The sequence below is a fragment of the Myripristis murdjan genome, chromosome 13 (genome assembly GCF_902150065.1).
Source record: "Myripristis murdjan chromosome 13, fMyrMur1.1, whole genome shotgun sequence".
Classification (NCBI taxonomy): Eukaryota; Metazoa; Chordata; class Actinopteri; order Holocentriformes; family Holocentridae; genus Myripristis; species Myripristis murdjan.
Genome location: NC_043992.1, coordinates 30,215,445 through 30,233,861, shown reverse-complemented (window position 1 = coordinate 30,233,861; position 18,417 = coordinate 30,215,445). Strand labels below are relative to the sequence as shown.

Sequence of the window (18,417 nt, the reverse complement as noted above, 5' to 3'; positions counted from 1 at the left end):
TATATATATTACTACATAGGAATATAATACTTGTAATAGATGGCATCAGAATATTTATGTATTTATCAAATAAATATTAAATAAATGAGTACCCAAATGCGCCACATTACAAAATATGAAGAATAAATTGTCCAGTATCACCGTGAATAAATTGTGTTGCCCATCTCTCCATCGGTAACACATCTGTGCTGTCATTTTTTTTTCTCATAATGATGATAGAATGTCATTCAGATAAAAACACGCATTTGTATGCACCAATTTACTATAGAGTTTATAATAATCTTGAAATATTCACTTGCATGTAAACACAGTGGTTATCATTACTGACGCTTCTTTCGACAGCGATGATTATAATTATTTGGTATTGCTAATAATGAAGGAAGACACAACCCCAGTAATATTTAATATACAGTACTTCCAGCACATTTTCGTCTCAGATGGTCTTGTAACTTTAATGCCATTATCTATGAAGGGCAGGTGTGTTTAGTACGCCTAATTTCAGCCCAAAACCCAAAGGGGTTTTGGGCTGAGGGTCAGGTAAGTTTAGTGCGTCATTCTTTGGTGATTTGCCAAGAACTATTTCTTATGTGTCAGACTCAGATTTATTTATTTATTTATTTAGTTATTTAGTTAGTTAGTTAGTTAGTTAGTTAGTTAGTTAGTTAGTTAGGCCAGGCCAACCAACTATCTATGCAAAGAAGCGTGATTTTTATTGGTGTTATTGGTCATTCCGACGGATAAATTACCACCAGAAGAAAATGGCACTAAAATAAACAGCCTATGATCCGGTAAACGTCTTTATGACTTTACTACATTTTATTTGTGTTTATACAACAACTTTGGTGGAGACATTATTGGCAATTTTATTCAGGCAGACGGAGGCAGCCTCGAGGTCTTGGAGTCCTCACTGACGTCATCAGCCTGCTCTCTGGCTCCATGGTGGGGAAAACGTGGACAGTTTCAGCGAGTTGTGGATCTAAAACCAGCTGGATTTCGTAAGTTTTTCCACCTCTCATGGCCTCGACACGACAGTAACGTGTCATTTTGCCTCACCCCGCCAGCTTATTGATCCGTACATGTCAGTTAAAAAACAAACCACGGTGAAGTTATCAGGTTTAGCCCGGGATGCTAACTGTCATTACGGATAACGTTACAAGCTCAATGACGTTGCTAGCTGCGTGACTGCTTGCAGAAAATATTCATTTACATGTTTATATACATGTCTATCATCTGTTTAGCAGCATATAGGTAACTGTAATTCACATAATTGCTGTTGTCAACTGTTTTGAGGACACTGTCAATGACAATAAGGATGCTAGCTGCCGGAAAACACCAAAGATGACAACATGTAGCATCAGTCATGAGCAGCTGAGGAAAGTCACTCTTACTGCACCTGCGGATGTTTTTTTTTTTTTTTTTTTTTTTTTTTTTAAAGCTAGCCAGCAGCGTTGCATAATGTTAAACTACCTAATGTTAGCGGTCTTAGATGTCAATATTTGTCAGGATTACATGTGTCTTAAGGTTTTGACAAGACTAATTGTCTGTGTGGTGGTTTCCTGTTTTCAGAGATCTTACCGGGTGAGATACACAGAGCTGTACATTTGAGGAGAATGGAGTACATACAGACTCCTGCCACAAGTAGCCAGGGGAACATGTGAGTACTCAAACTATACCCCTTTGCACAGTCATCACGCCTGTGTTTTATCATACATGCACCAAAGATGATCTTGCTGTCAAAACACTCTTATATAGTGTTTTCATCTGTGATCCTAGATGTGAGAAATGCCAAACCACACATTTGATTTATTCCCTCTACCACCGTTAATCCCCTCTCTTGTGCAGCCTGTGCTGTACCTGTGGCACCCCTATCCCCCCAAACCCAGCCAACATGTGTGTGGCCTGCCTGCGCACCCAGGTCGACATCTCAGAGGGGATCCCCAAGCAGGTCTCGGTGCACTTCTGCAAGCAGTGTGAGAGGTCTGCAATCACACCTTGTTTTAAAGCCTTATTTATTGATCACATCACTGCTCCTTGCTGGAAAACATCAATCAGGATACACAAAGTAACTCAAACTGTATCACGCTTAAATTTTGTTGAAAACATAAGGTGAGATATTGTGGTGATGCAGATTTTCCTCCTGTGCGCAGGTACTTACAGCCTCCAGCCACGTGGGTGCAGTGCGCTCTGGAGTCCAGGGAGCTGCTTGCTCTTTGCCTGAAAAAACTCAAGGCCTCGATGACCAAAGTGAGCAATGCTGATTCTTACTATAGCACACGGTTTCCAACTTTTATTTTATTTACACTCTGATAGAAGAGATGGAACTAAGACTTCTGCCTTAACTGCAGAATCACTAATCCTGTAAATCTCAATCCTCAGTGTTCTTTCTTTAGTCCCATTTTGTAGTTTCCCCTGTATATATTTACATGATTTTGTGTGCCTGGAAATAACAACAACAATAATAATAATGATAGTATTAATTTGTATTTGAGTGATGGGGTCACAAGTGTACATTATGCACCATATACCCTTTTTACCTCCTTCCCTCATTGTCACAAAGATGGCATAAATATTGCCGGACTGTAACGCCACTTAATCTCAGATCTTGTTTCCACCGCCTTCATCATGTTTTCAAGATTAAACGGCATTATTTCCCAATCTCATTACAACTCCACTGTGATCCAGCATTCTGGTGTTAATTTAGTTCAAGAAGAACTATTAGATGACATGTATTCAGCAAGACCTCCTTCCACACAGGTACGTCTAATTGATGCTGGCTTCCTGTGGACAGAGCCGCACTCCAAGAGGATTAAGATGAAGCTGACCATACAGAAGGAGGTAAGGAAACCGGGTAGAAAGGATCAGCATGAAAGAGTCAAGCAAATGGATTAAAACTCAATAGAAACACGGAGATAGGCGAGTTGCTTGTTGTTCAAAAGTTGTCTGGGTCTTTTTTTTTTTTTTCAGTTGGCAAACATGAATAATCACTTTACTTCGTGCTTGTGTTTGTATTTATTGTTTATGTTTGAGCTTTTTGGACAGTGAGTCTCAGTGTCAAGTTGTAACAGATACAGTTACCACAGTTGATGCACACTTTCACATTAAAGTAATCATAAAACGCAGACTAAGAAAAACTCTTAAGAGAAGCAGTGGGGTCACCTGTTCTCTTCCTGGCCGAGTTATGTAAATGTTTGAGACAAGCGACCGTTGCCAGTGGCTGTCATCTCATCTCCCTGACCTTTAGTGAGAACCTGAGCCCTGTGCGTCTCGGGGCCAAGTCTTTTGTTTGTGCCATAGGAGGGTTTGTGTAATGCTGTCTCTGGGCCCTGCTGATGAGGCGCTCTCCAAATGGCACACAAATAGCAGCGTCCAAAGTTCTCTTCCCAAAAGGCTCTGTTAGAAAACCGCTAACTTCAGGATTTAGCCGCTGTTTGCTGCACAGATACAGAACCAGGTGTAGGTTGCTGGTGTCTTTTCTCCCTTCAGGTGATGAATGGCGCGATCCTGCAGCAGGTGTTTGTGGTGGAGTTTGTCATCCAGTCCCAGATGTGTGACGACTGCCACCGTGTGGAAGCCAAGGACTTCTGGAAGGCTGTGGTGCAAGTCAGGCAGAAGGTAGGTGACTGTGGGCTCCTGAAATATCATGTGAATATAATTTTTTCCCCTTTTGGATGTCTTCTGTTCTGTTTACCTGCTAGTTTTTACCTGCAGTCGCATAAGTTGTTAGACTGTAAGCATGGATACAATGCATCGTTGTATGAAGTATTAATTGATAATTTTACCCCTCAAGTGACCAACATTTTTCGCACCGACTAATGACCAAGTAGGATCATATCAGACCCCAGTTTAAAATGAATCAAACAGAACGCCCATTCGATTCAAAAACAGAATGTCATTAGACATGTACAGACACTTTGTTTTCATCAAAAATGAAAAATATACATCTATTTCACTACAACTACAAGGTATTGAGTAATTAAAAATGAAATTCTCCAAGTTTCATTCATATTTTGTAATGGGAAGAAAACTAACCTCACACACAAGTCCCGCTCCCCCCTCTGTAGATATGTGTGACTTGATATCTTGTCCCTAGAGACACCTGGATTTTAATAAAGATAAATTTGGTCCAGGAACATAGGCAGAATTAGTTGCCTTTAACTGGGGTCATATATGACGTCAAATGATATGTCAAAACATAAAATTAAGATATGAATAAAAGCATATGTCTGTGGTCAGATATGACCCCAGTTGGTTACCTAAGGGTTAAACACTAGTAAGTGGTTTTGTTTTGGCAAATTTGCCTAAATTTGGTTGTGTATTTAGCAAAAATGCCTGAAAAAAAAGTCCATCTTGGTCTCTGATTGGAACCAAAGCAAATGTGAAGAAATATAACTTTGGATATATTTGGTGCCCTATACCCCTCAATCTACCACCATTTTTTTACAACAAGATTTGTTGTTTTTTCATTGTTTTTTCCATATTAAGGTTTACTCACATTTCAAATGTTTTTTCCCCTTCACAGTTCTGTTTTTCTATATTTCTGTATTTTTTTTTTAAGCCTGGCTCTAGACCCATTCCATTTTGTTTTTCTGCAAGATAAATCTAGAGCCGTGGTTATTTGGCTGTAAATTGCAGCTAAAGCCTGCAGTTGCACTTGTATCCATTTGTCACTGTTGTTAGCATCGGAGGTAAACCAGGCTTTGCTGCACTGGGCGCGAGGCAGTAGAGCAGAGTTTTCTAACAAGTTCAGTTTGGACAGTAAAACACTGTGCAGTTGCCAAGCCGTTTATTTAAGTTTTCAAACCAATACTTTGGAGGCACAGCAGGGGGTCAGAGGGGTATTTTGTGTGAGTCTCTATATGCTGGTGATGCTTAAAAATGTGTTTGTCTTTAACAGACTGTTCATAAAAAGACATTCTACTATCTAGAGCAGCTGATCCTCAAGCACAAACTGCACCAGAACGCCCTCAACATCAAGGAGATCCATGGTAGGTCAATGACGTACGACTTTATATATTTTGCATTTCTACAAAGTGCACAGACTGGGACTTGCTGCTGTCGACTGAGACTCAAACTGAATCACAGAGACGAGGTGGAAATCGGCTCATTTTTCACCCATGTAGCTAATGTGGATTATAAGTGAGCAAAAAATAATGATGTGTAGAGTGTTAATTGCCTCTTAGCGAGTAACAGGCATCGGCCATGCATGCATATCACTGGCGCCAGTCAGTTCCCTAATGTCCTTGTGTGGGCTTCAATAAGGCATGCAATGTATAACTAATCAGCCTGCTGCAATCAGACTAGGCATTCTGTACAAGATGCCTGTAATGCAAACTTGCTTCATGCCCTATTTACGGATGATACCCCCTACATAACATAACACGCACACACACACACAGAGGCATCCGCAAACTCCAGCACATATGCTATGCATTGAGTGATGGCTGAGCAGCGGCACTCTGTACTCTTGGACGGAGTTGTAAAGGGGCTCTTGGCCCGACGGTTTAATTTAAATTATCTCCATATCTCGGCAGGAGTTAAAAGCTCCTCTGAGGCTCCAACATGTGGCTGCCATATTTTCTCCCATCCTTGTGCTCTTTTGCGCGCGTGTGTGTTTAAAAATACATATGAGTTCTGCACTGGTGGTGACCTGTGAAGCATTTCTGTCATGAATTATTTTGGTTGTGGGTTTAATTTTATTCCTCTTCTGTCTTAGACGGGATTGATTTTTACTATGGCTCCAAGCAGCATGCTCAGAAGATGGTCGACTTCCTCCAGTGCACCGTGCCCTGCAGGTGAGGGATGCCTCCCTCTGTCCCTACCAACAAATCGTCCACATGAAGTCCACAGTGTTAGCATTACATGTCACTATTATTTAGATGCTGATGTTTATCATCAAACTGAAGATTCAAACCAATAATGAGTGAAGAAAGTTTTGAGTAATCATAGGTAATGCTGCCAAAAAATAATATTCAAATTAAGTGTGTTAAATCAGCTATGTCAAGCGAACAAATAGCCTTTGACAATACAAATAGTGAAAGTCTGTCATTATTTGAGATTTATCACGTTTTATTCCTTTGACAAAAAACTTAAGCCGCAAGCATCCTAAAAATGTTGCAGTACTCAGGGATTGTTTTGAAATTTGATGTTTCCATTGAGCCTTTCTGCTTCAGCACATTATAATTTGCATGAAATACTTGAATGGAAAGCCATCTAATGTGGCCACATGGCACAGCTGCTGCTAGCGGACAGCCTTGACGTTTTGTGTCGTTGCCCTGAAGTTTTCATGCAGTGCTGACATGGCCTTCAAGCGCTGGGATGAGCTGGACCACACCATAAACTAGCTGCTTGGATATGCAGAACATCTTATTGCATGCAGGCACTGCGGCTTACAGTTGGCTGTTTATTCTTGTATGATTTGTCCATCATCCAAGACTGTTTTCGCTCTCTGCTGTCTCTCTTTTGCAACTGAGTGCTGTTACCGTCTGTGATAATGAATGCTGCTTTTCACTTTTTAAAGGTCAAAGACATCCCAGCGCCTCATCTCCCATGACATCCACTCAAACACGTACAACTACAAGAGCACCTTCTCTATGGAGATTGTACCTGTCTGCAAGGTATCCAGCACCATATTCTGTTACATTCAGTTTCACACGGACCTTCTTTCCAAATGATCTCCTTCTGCAGACACACCCGGATCTCCTCAGTGATTCAGACAAGCCTGAGCTGTCATATCCCAATACCTCATCACCTCTGAAGCCTGAAGTCTGAAGTCTGTTGGTTTAGGAGGAGCGTTGTCTTAGGCACTGCTGACATGCAGATGGATATCTGTGCCCGGCCAAGAATCTTTCTTGTTATATTTGCCTTTGTGATTGCAAGGTGTTCATAAGTCAGACCTGTTCAATAGCAAGAGAGAATTACTTTGCTCTGACATGAAATGTTGTGCTGGGCAGAGACATTTTTGGCAGGTTTGTATCATGTTGCTCATGTTAAGTAGTTGCTAAATCCTGTTTGATATAGAGTTTTATTTATATTTTTAACTGATACCCAGTCAATTTAAGCTTTGGTGATCTGAGATGAGCTTAAGATACATTCTTTAGAACCGTGTCTGTCTGTTCATAGCCGTCCTCCAATTTTTAAAATTATGTAGGATATAGGACAAAACAAACAGTAGGTAATGTTAAAAGTTTGACTGTTTTACTGAAATCATAATGCAAATATTCATTCATTGAGCATTTTTTTTATCAGGCTATTGGAACTTAAACCCCATAGTCCATCTGCCAGCCTGAGGTTACATAGTATTTTTCTGTGAGACATGCATTTGTTTACTGTTGGTTCACATCCAGCCTTTATAGTAGCAGCATGATTAAATGAAATAAGGGATTTTTGAAGAGCATCATTTTTTTTTTTTTTTGTTCTCACACCAACATATTTTGTACATACTGTTGAGACCGGAAACCAAGTCTTTGTTTTCCATGTTATTCCAGAAATTGACTGTAGAACGGTGTAATCCTGAGATGAGCTCCTAATCTCTGTTGTATGGTCTCCAGAGCTTTATTTTGGAAACAGTCAAAACTTGCAGGAAACAATGTGAACATCCGTAGCAAGTCCAAAACAGACTTTCTTCTCTCTCTCTCTCTCTCTCTCTCTCTCTCTCTCTCTCTCTCTCTCTGTCTCTGTCTCTGTCTCTGTCTCTCTCTCTCTCTCTCTCTCAGTGAACTCACTGTAACCTCTGTATGTTTTGCTGTCTCTGGTTTCCAGGACAATGTCGTATGCCTTTCACCTCGTTTGGCCCAAAGCCTGGGGAACATGGGTCAAGTGTGTGTGTGTATCCGTGTCACCAGCACCATCCACCTCATCGACCCTAATACCCTGCAGAGTGAGTATGCACTACTTCAGTTTGCTTCACGTAAAAAAATAACCATTACATACTGTAATACGTACAGAAAATGAGTAAAAGGACAGATAAAACATGATGGAGAAAAATGGTGGATAAAATCTTGCCAACTAAACGTTTTGAGCCCACCTTTAAAAGATGATAGTTGTACTTATTCATTGATGCGTGCTCTGTGTGTGTAAAACAGGTGAGCAGTTTCCAAACTTTTTCATGCCAGAGACGCCCCTGTGAGGAATTTGTCCCATGATTTAGCACAGTGCAAACAGCTTTTAATACAACAGCCAAGGAGATAGCAAATGGACTTATGCTCAAAGCAGTCGATTGAGCTCCAATGTTGTTCTTACTCATAGTAAGCATTACCAGGGTTAAATAAAATTGCTCATTTTATCAGCCTTTCCCCATTTTTCTGGCATCGTCACTTTGAGATTTCAGTTACAGGCTGTGTATTTGTGTGCGTTTGTGAGTGTAAGTGTTAGTTTACATAAAAACAAGCATCTTCTTCGTATTTGAGGAGATGATTCACTTACACTGGGGGAATGTGCTCGCGTATAACTCTTCTGTGCTGCTCCAAACTGGCCGTAGTCTGCTGACCACATGTTCATCACAGCCTCCCTCTGCTCCCAATCATGGCATACCACATAAAACAGACACATGCACCCAAAACACAATTTCAGTTTACGTTATGCATGCTCACAAAGCCAAGTCAACACATTTGGAGGGAGGTGTAATCAATGCTAGTGTGGTGAGAATTAGTGATGTGTTTCCTCCATTTCTGGTTTAATCCCTGATTAAATGAGAGTTGTCTCCTCAATACAATTTTGACATTTTGAAAAGCAGCGCACACGTTATTAATTACTGTTCAAAAGACCAGGCTGTTTTTGCTGGAGAAATTTTTTTTGCAGGGGGCTGAACAGCACAGATAGGCTCCAGGCAGAGCATTGTTGGCCAAAACTGGGCTGTAGTAGTAATATATGTCTGCCTGCCTGACTACCTGGATTTGGTTTCTAACATGGGCAACCTCACAGATAAAAACACATTGACAAACTGTTATATCACATTGACTCTACCTCATGTCTGTTTTCAGGCTCCGGATGGCTTTTTGTTAAAATTCTACAATGCTGAAATGTTTGATGTTTGAAACTATTAATTTTACTCACATTTGTTAGCCATCTGTTCTTGCAGATATTTTTTTTCAAATGAGGAAAGTAAAGCTGTCAGTAACAAAATTATTAATAATGTCTCACCCACTAGTTGCTGAGGTGGATGGGAACACATACTGGCGCAATCCTTTCAACAGTCTCTGTAACCCACGGCAACTGGAGGAGTTTATTGTCATGGATATTGACATCATACGAGACCAGAAGCTGGGTGCTGGGGCCGGCCTGAGGTCCAATAAGGTGAGAGTGTGTGTATGCGTGCAAGTGTTGCATTCTAGACAGTGATGATACGGAATAGGTTGCATTTTTGGAGGGGGGCATCGCTCAGCTCAAGGAAACAAAATCAATAGTGGACCATTACATTTTTTTTTCCCTGAACCTGCACATGGGATTCAAGCCAAACGACTGAAACAGTGTTTGTTTAAATGGAGGGAATGAGGTTTGCAGGGAGTGTGCTCTCTCTCACCTGTCTTAGAGTGTTGGATTACTGTCAGTGATACTTATTCTGCTGGAATGAATTGGAGGAACAGAACAAGAGCAATATTGTTGTAGTGGCTTGAAAATAAATTTCTTCCTCTTGTGTGTGTGTGTGTGTGTGTGTGTGTTACAGCACACCCTGGCTGAGGTGTGGGTTCAGAAAACCTCAGAGATGGATACCAGTCAGCAGTACCACTGCCGTACATTCCTGGGCCACCTGCTTAACATCGGAGACCTGGTGCAGGGGTAGGTAAAGAGGGCTGCTAAGCTGAGATAATGGTTGGGTTACAGAAAGAGCAAGAGTTGCAAAGTGGGCGGGGTAATTTTGGGCAGCCAAGGGTCCCAGAAATAAAAATCCTATCAGTTTTACCAAATGCAGTGTGAATGATGGCGAGTCTGAGCATTTTTCAACACTTGGATGAGCATGAAAGGCTCCTGGTTCAATCATCAGTACAAACGAACAACAACTGCATTGAAATAATTAATTTTCATTGGGAAAAAAAAGTCAAAGATACAAGACTACATAAAAATGTTGAGAAATAAGTTAACTGCAAGTCTCATTTTATTTGCAACCAGCAATCTAGAATAAAATGTAATATTGTACTCAGTGTATTTGGCATTAGCTGCCATCTTCACTGTAGTAATGATCAATAAGGCTCATAGGTACTAGTATAGCTAGTATATAGCTAGTATTTCATATTAGTATTAGTACTAGTATGCTTTTTGACATACTGAACCGACAGATAAACATTATCTCTGAGAAACGAAGCTGAGACATTTAGACCTAATGGCCATTACATAACCCTGAAGTATTTATTTATTATTCAGGAGATGTAGGCTCCCGTGATTCTGTTTTGAGAAATATTGTGGTTATAGTTCAATGTGAAATTCCAAATATGGATTGTGAAAATGAGGAAAACTTTGGGAACTTTCAGTTACGCCCTCTTCTCATTTCTGTGGCCAGCTGTGATTTTGCACATATAATAGCGCATGTACTTCTTACCCTGCAGCTTTGACTTCGCCAATTCCAACATCAATGATGAGCATCTGAATAAGATGAATCCTCACCATGTTCCTGATGTGGTAAGGCTTTACTGAAACTGATTGAAAAAACCTGGGTCAAATTAGCCCTTGGTAACCTCTGCAGAGCTGGCTGATGCTGACCTCTAGTGGCAGCCTACAGTACTGACAATATTTGATGTCGTCCTTTGAAATAAGTTAAATCTCCCAGTTTCTTTTATGGAATCGTATTGGGGGGATGGGAAACAATAGATATCCTGTAGTAGTGCTTTCATTTGTGCAACAAGACTATGTTCCCTCTAAGGTGCTGATCAAGAAGTGTTATGACCGCAACAAGAGGGTGAAGCGCAGGAACTGGAAACTGAAGGAGATGGAGAGAGACAGACAGAGCATGGACACTGATGATGAGAGGTAGGAGACTAATGCTGGTTTTATGCAAAGTGTCTGAATTCAGACTGAAAAAATTTGACTACTCTATACAGGCTTAGGGTCGCCCACTCCCGTTTTTAACAATGTAATGCTTGGAAAATCCCTGGATTTCATTTATTTGAATAATTTATCAGCGCTGGATAAATCATTTAAAAATTCTTATAAGTATGCTGGCTTCACTGATATTGGCAGAACATTTTGTTTTCTAGAAACCCAACCATATGTACTCTAATTTTGTCTTTTCATAGCAGATGTAGATGTCACATGTATACCAGTGAAAGCACACAGTTAATGCTGCTATATTTAGGAGTGGAATAGCTTCTACTAGCTGCCAAATTGTGATGTGAAAAGCATCACAAGACCTCGCGCAGACCTAAGAGAACATGTTAGCTTGGTACAAACCCCAGCAAAATTCACATCATGATCATTATACAATATTTAATTCAGTGAAAATGAAATATTATGATGCAAAAACTGGCTTTCCTATTAACCTTCCTATTATGTTTGGGGTCAGTTTGACCCCAGCCAATGTTGAACATCTCTAAATAAATGATAAACATCTTTTTTTTTTTTTTTCTTCATATTTAATGAGTGTTCCTAATGTAATGGGCACTACCAGGTAAACATGAAATTCACTTGATGATATATTTTCAATATCCTAAGAGCTATTTAGGTAGTCAACAAAGAAACATAAAGTACCTGACACATAAACTTTGATAACAATTTTAATTATAATCATTTTGTGGAGGTTTAAGCTGCTGGGGTCAAATTGACCCCAAACATAAAAGATGTTTGTAAATTTGAACATAACAGGAGGGTTGAAATTATGAATCACTTCCAATTTATCTGTCAAAATAATAGCAGTATGTCTGTTTTTTTTTTTGTTTTTTTTTGTTACCATGTCGTTCAGCACTGGTAGTAAGTGACTAGTAGTTGTTATATGCCTTCACCAGCGCTGCCTGCAAATTGTGACTGTCTACTTAGATTATTTTTCTGTATTAATATTTCACTGTGTGTTATTAATAATGGGAATGCCCTCCACTTTCCTGTCTGTCCTCAGACAATACCAGGACTTCCTGGAGGACTTAGAGGAGGATGAAGCTCTGAGGAAGAACATTAACATCTATAGAGGTGAGCAAAATGATACTGCAAACGCTAAGGCTTTTTATTTATTTATTTTTTAACTCTGTCTCCTGTCCAGTCGCCCCAGAGACTCAGACTTTCTGTTGACATATTTGTGGCTCTTTTTCCGTGAAGTGCTGCTTGACAGTCTGTATTTGATCCATGTGCTGCTATATCTATGTGCCTTTTATGTCACAGTTTATTATAGCTGATGTGTTCAATAGTTAATAACTGAAGCATCACTTTGAATTTCAGATTCCTCAAAGATCCCGGTGGAGAGTGACACGGATGATGAGGGAGCACCGCGCATTTCCCTCATGGAGATGCTGGAGGACCTCAGCCTGACAGATGCCACAGGAGGAGAGGGTGCAGACATGATGACAGACTAGCCAGTCGCAATCCTCTTTGCATAACGTTAACAGCTAATCTGTCAAATGCAGGTCCCACTGATGTCATTATAATGACTGATCAGTCCAGACAGAGTCGGATCCTACATTTGTGAACAAACAGGAGATCAAAGACTTACTGAGCTATTGTCATATGGAATTTAATATTGCACAAATCACAGCTCCTCTAACTGGGATGTAGTGGCTAGTTCCAGTTATAACCTAAAAGGTATGTGTTTTAACATTACCGCCCCTGATATCCTGTGCTTACAGTAACAAATAAGTTTCCATTGAGAAACAGCATTTTCAGTTGTGCCTGCTGGTTACTAACCCAGTACACCCAGTCTTTATGCAGATTTTATTCTCCAAACTGGGAGTGCAGTTATGTTTTTCAACCATCTCTTCAGAAATACTGTTCCCCTTCCCCGTGTGATTAGAAATTGGAGGTTTTGAGGTTATTTGGAATTGGAGTGCTATGTAAGTTCACTACACAAAAATAAATTTACCCTAATGTAACCCCTCCAGAGATGTTGTTTTTTGACTATTTTGTGCTCTGACAAAGGCTTCCACTAGAGGGCGCTTTGAACCACTGATGGCACAGGCAGTACGGCATCCAGAGAGCTACACATGCAGTGAGTGTAGCCTAGCTGGGATCATATGAGCGTAGTATCATGTGACTACAGTTGGAAATATTCAAATACTTTTCACCGCCTCTTCAGCCAGTGAGTGTGCTGTCCATGCTCTGATCAAGGGCAGTGCTCTAAAGATACAAATTAGACTGAGGACTGTGCTTTTGGGGAAAAAAAACAGCCAGGTTCATTTCTAGAGTGCGTGCTTCAGCGTGAAGTGATTAGCTCTCAAAAGGCCAAACTCATCAGATTTAGCTTCTTGTTCATTTATACTTTGCACTGAGGCGCAGGCATGAAAAAGAAACCCAACAAAGTAACTGTTGCATGTATGTGAGATGTGTGTTCCAACAAAATATTCATTTATAATTACAGTGAAAGGTACAGTGCTTATCATCTTAATATATATTTTTGGATACAAGTGTAGCTTAGTTGCAGAACTTGATATTGTTTGAGAACACTAAAAACAGCAAATAGGGCAATATTGATACAGAATCCCATACTAACAGTTAACCCTCGTGAATTAGTGCACCATCATCATCATCACGCTTATAGATCTACAGTACAATCAACAGGTAGCACCATTCACTGACCACCTAATGTAAATGTTACAGGGCTGAACCTTTGATTAAATATGGGAAACAGAATCAGTTAAAGCAAGATAAATATGTAAAATAAAAAGATTAAAAAAAAAAAAAAAAAAAGACTCAGAATCTGGCAAGATGAAAAATTAGCCCAAGCGTTACAAAAATAAAGTTTCACAGTTTTTGGGCCACATTGGCAAAAGCTTAGGCTGTGTAAAATCAGCCCCCCGATGCTCTCAGTCTGGTGTTTTGGTCAGGAAAAGAAGTTGAGGTTAGATTCATAGCTAGGGGTGGGCTTTCTGTCCTGAAAAATTCAAGTGCTTTCTGGCAGCGGGTGATTTTAGATGAGTGGATCTCAGGTTGCAGTCTAGCTGAGACTGGTGCAGTTTGGGTAGGGGCCAGACCAAACCTTGCTCAGATTATGATCAGTAATTCTCTATCTAACTGGCAAGCAAAGGAGAGATGCTAATATTTGCAGATATGTTCTCTTCATATGGTAACAGTTAAAATCAGCTGATGCATTCTCAGCAAGAGACGTTAAAGTAACTTGTCTCGGGCAGGAGTAAAGGGAGTGGCAGTAGTTAAAGTCAGAACAGATAAAAACGTGGAGCACCCTTAGGTTTTGGACTGATAAAAGGATGTTGACATATACTTCTGAATTGTTGAGGGGGAAAAAAGACTGAACTAGTGTAAACATTAACATGTTACAGGTAGGATCTACCCACCCATGCTTGAGGTGGTCAGACTGCTTAGTCAAGTGTTGCTGCACTGAAGTTAAAAAAAAAAAAAAGATTTAGATAGCACAATCTCTGTCATCAGCTGTTTTAAAAGGTCATCATTCATTGAGGTCTTTCTGTGCGCTGTAGTAATCTAAAACCTGGCTGGAATTTTTCAGAGATGTTTCAAAAAATGTAATTGAGTAAAGTCTTACTTATCAACAAAACAAAAATCTAGAAAATTCACGGCCAATAATTGTGGATTTAGTTTGTTCACGAGTGGCTGACCTGATACTTGCTTAAAACTACAGGGAACGTGCCAGCACTCAAAGAGCTATAATGTATAAAAAGCTAAAACTGACACCATCAAAGACATCTTTGAGCAACTTTGTGGAAACATCAAGTGGGAAGGTAGAGCACCACATGCAGGGCACAGTTCCCTTTAGTCTGTTTAAATGACTTTAAAGAGCAGAATATTTTAATAAATAACTCAGGCTAGATATTTATGGACTTAGATTGAGATTATGGGAATGAATGAACCATGGAATTCCCATCACACACCCTATTCCCCTTTCTTTACCAACCCTCCTGTGCTTTGGCTTGGGTTTGTACACCAAGATTAGCCATTACTGAGCTTATCAATCTTTTTTTTCTGTCAACCACTTGCAATGTAACAGGACCTTAAACCTCCACCAGCTGTCTGGGGGTTTATTACGCTGCAGGGTAGAGCGACTGATGGGAAGCTGTACAGACCACTGAAGGCATGTTAAAGTTCATGGCACTGGGTGTATAAGCCTGTGTAACATGTTTCACCATCTCACCTGGAGCGGGAGGAGGGAGGAATGGGAGACTGGGTCTTGTTTTCTGCAAACCTGAGCTGGTTGTTGGTGGTAATCAGATCCACTTTAGTGGGGCGGCTTAGCTCAATATATCACAACAATCGTTCATTTTGTGATAAAAGCACCAAAATTGGTAGATGTGTTGGTGGATATATTTCAAACAAATCTGGATATTGGGCCATCACAAAAGCGCCCCCTAGTGGCCATAGCAGGCATTTGATTTGTTAAAATGAATAAAAATATAAAAATGATTCCTTAAAATATTTCAAAAAATTTATATACACATTAAATTAAGAAAAAATACAGTTATACACACTCAGTTTCTCAAACACTTTCTGCCCCCCCCCCCCCCCCCCCCCCCCACCACAACCACCACTGCAAGCCAGCTAGCCAACGAGCTGGCTAGCATATATTCAGGACCGAAAATTGAAAAAAGCCCCTTAGGAAACAACATGGAAGGCATTTTTGAGGAAAAACACTTTATCTGTTGTTTCTGTATGATTATTTAATGCTGAATCCATTTCTGCTGTATGCCAAGCTGTAAAAGTTACAATTTAGTCATAATTATTGATTAATTAGCATAATTATTGATTAGTCGCCCAAGTCAGAAATGGCTATCAGTTTCCTATTTGTCAATATTCTATATATGATTGTTTGGTATCATTGTAAAGGGGACCTTCTCAGCTTTCATTTAAGCCCATGGGTGTCTCTTTCTGACAAACACAGAGGTCACATGACCTCCTTAAACCATAAATTACACACATTTTCCCACATTTTTCGCCTAAACTATATAGTTTCTTTTATCCCTGTGGGATCAAGGGATATCAAGGACCCAAAAGACAACATCCACAATACCTAATGGACTTTGAGGATTCAGGAAATGTATGATATACCCATACTATTTCTTTGTGAGAGGTTATTGTGAGCCTTAAAATAGCAGTAACTGACTCAGGCCCATTCAAATCCATTCATTCTCCAGCATTACATAAAAATGACCTCACCAATTGTTTACTGTAGATATAATGATATTATTACTAATACAAATGTAATAATAATCAAAGGCCAGGTAGACATTTTTCATCAATTTAATTAATTAGTAAAAATTAACTGAACGTGGCCACTAATTATTACAAATATGGATGATAATGATTGGATCAAAACATTACATACATTACATGCATTACATATTCATGCAAAGGTCACTTGACTTTCAGCACTGACAAGACCTGCTGGAATGTGTGTAGGCAGCCCAGTGATCTACTCAACAGGCTTGGTGAAGGTCCGGAGGTGAATGACTCCACCATCATGGATGCAGAAGTGTTCTTCTGCAAATTATATGGTGCAGTCAACACGAACAACATCAGTGAAGTCCGTTTGGTCATGTTTGTCAAGAGCATGACCATAGAGAGACTGCCACCCACCAGAGATGCTCTGAACTTTCACATCCAGCGTGTTCACTTCCAGACTTTGGTCTGGCGGCAGGCCCACTTGCAGTACCCGGTGCTCCCACCCCCTGAAAATATGGGATAGAAGATGGAGGACAATGCGCTTGTTCCTGAACTCATGTCACTGCCTGCAGTTCCAGATGCCTGTGAGGAGATAGTGACCTGTGGCTGCACAACTGGATGCCAAACCCATGCACTACATCTTGTCAGTGCCGAAAGTCAAGTGACCTTTGCATGAATATGTAATGCACTGAAGAAGAAAAAATGTGATCACAAAAAAATTGTAATGCACCACTGTTTTGATCCAATCATTATCATCCATATTTGTAATAATTAGTGGCCACGTTCAGTTAATTTTTACTAAATAATTAAATTGATGAAAAATGTCTACCTGGCCTTTGATTATTATTACATTTGTATTAGTAATAATATCATTATATCTACAGTAAACAATTGGTGAGGTCGTTTTTACGTAATGCTGGAGAATGAATGGATTTGAATGGGCCTGAGTCAGTTACTGCTATTTTAAGGCTCACAATAGCCTCTCACAAAGAAATAGTATGGGTATATCATACATTTCCTGAATCCTCAAAGTCCATTAGGTATTGTGGATGTTGTCTTTTGGGTCCTTGATATCCCTTGATCCCACAGGGATAAAAGAAACTATATAGTTTAGGCGAAAAATGTGGGAAAATGTGTGTAATTTATGGTTTAAGGAGGTCATGTGACCTCTGTGTTTGTCAGAAAGAGACACCCATGGGCTTAAATGAAAGCTGAGAAGGTCCCCTTTACAATGATACCAAACAATCATATATAGAATATTGACAAATAGGAAACTGATAGCCATTTCTGACTTTGGGCGACTAATCAATAATTATGCTAATTAATCAATAATTATGACTAAATTGTAACTTTTACAGCTTGGCATACAGCAGAAATGGATTCAGCATTAAATAATCATACAGAAACAACAGATAAAGTGTTTTTCCTCAAAAATGCCTTCCATGTTGTTTCCTAAGGGGCTTTTTTCAATTTTCGGTCCTGAATATATGCTAGCCAGCTCGTTGGCTAGCTGGCTTGCAGTGGTGGTTGTGGGGGGGGGGGGGGGGGGGGGGGGGGGGGCAGAAAGTGTTTGAGAAACTGAGTGTGTATAACTGTATTTTTTCTTAATTTAATGTGTATATAAATTTTTTGAAATATTTTAATGAATCATTTTTATATTTTTATTCATTTTAACAAATCAAATGCCTGCTATGGCCACTAGGGGGCGCTTTTGTGATGGCCCAATATCCAGATTTGTTTGAAATATATCCACCAACACATCTACCAAATTTGGTGCTTTTATCACAAAATGAACGATAGTTTAGCTATGCCGCCCCACTACTTGGGAAAGTGAATGAAGTGAATCCCTGTGGCGGGGTGGGGGTGGACAACAATGTGGGTGGGGATGGGGATGGGGGGCGTCTCTTTTTTTCTGATCTCCCTCCCTTTGACCTCCTTTTCTTGTGATCCATACATCCACACACTGAACTTTTAACCTATATGCTGTAGGCCACTGTAATTTTCAACATTTTCTCCTATTACAGATTCAAATTCCAACTTACTTGATGTTAACGTCTGATCCATTGTTCCCAGTGGCTCAGGAGGCTGGTGATCTAGAGACTGGTTCAGCAGGGTTCCTGGACGTGACAGGTTCAGGTCAGGACAGTTTCTGCAGCATGG

The 18,417-nt window shown here is 40.0% G+C and overlaps 1 protein-coding gene across 2 annotated transcripts; it reads left to right on the top strand.

Moving 5' to 3' along the window:
- Positions 1-412: 412 nt before the first annotated feature.
- Positions 413-13,007, top strand: nmd3 (NMD3 ribosome export adaptor). Of its 2 annotated transcripts, none has more exons than XM_030066710.1 (17): positions 413-537; positions 872-995; positions 1,567-1,654; positions 1,843-1,977; positions 2,148-2,244; positions 2,755-2,835; positions 3,484-3,612; positions 4,895-4,985; positions 5,714-5,792; positions 6,518-6,614; positions 7,759-7,876; positions 9,146-9,291; positions 9,662-9,774; positions 10,539-10,611; positions 10,853-10,959; positions 12,038-12,108; positions 12,355-13,007. In XM_030066710.1, exons 3-17 carry the CDS (start codon positions 1,611-1,613, stop codon positions 12,486-12,488), a joined length of 1,515 nt encoding a protein of 504 aa, XP_029922570.1. In that variant the 5' UTR covers positions 413-537; positions 872-995; positions 1,567-1,610; the 3' UTR covers positions 12,489-13,007. The 2 variants fall into 2 exon arrangements, with proteins under 2 accessions (XP_029922570.1, XP_029922569.1); XM_030066709.1 differs by lacking the exon at positions 413-537 and adding an exon at positions 652-788 and having other exon boundaries at positions 12,355-12,488.
- Positions 13,008-18,417: the final 5,410 nt, after the last annotated feature.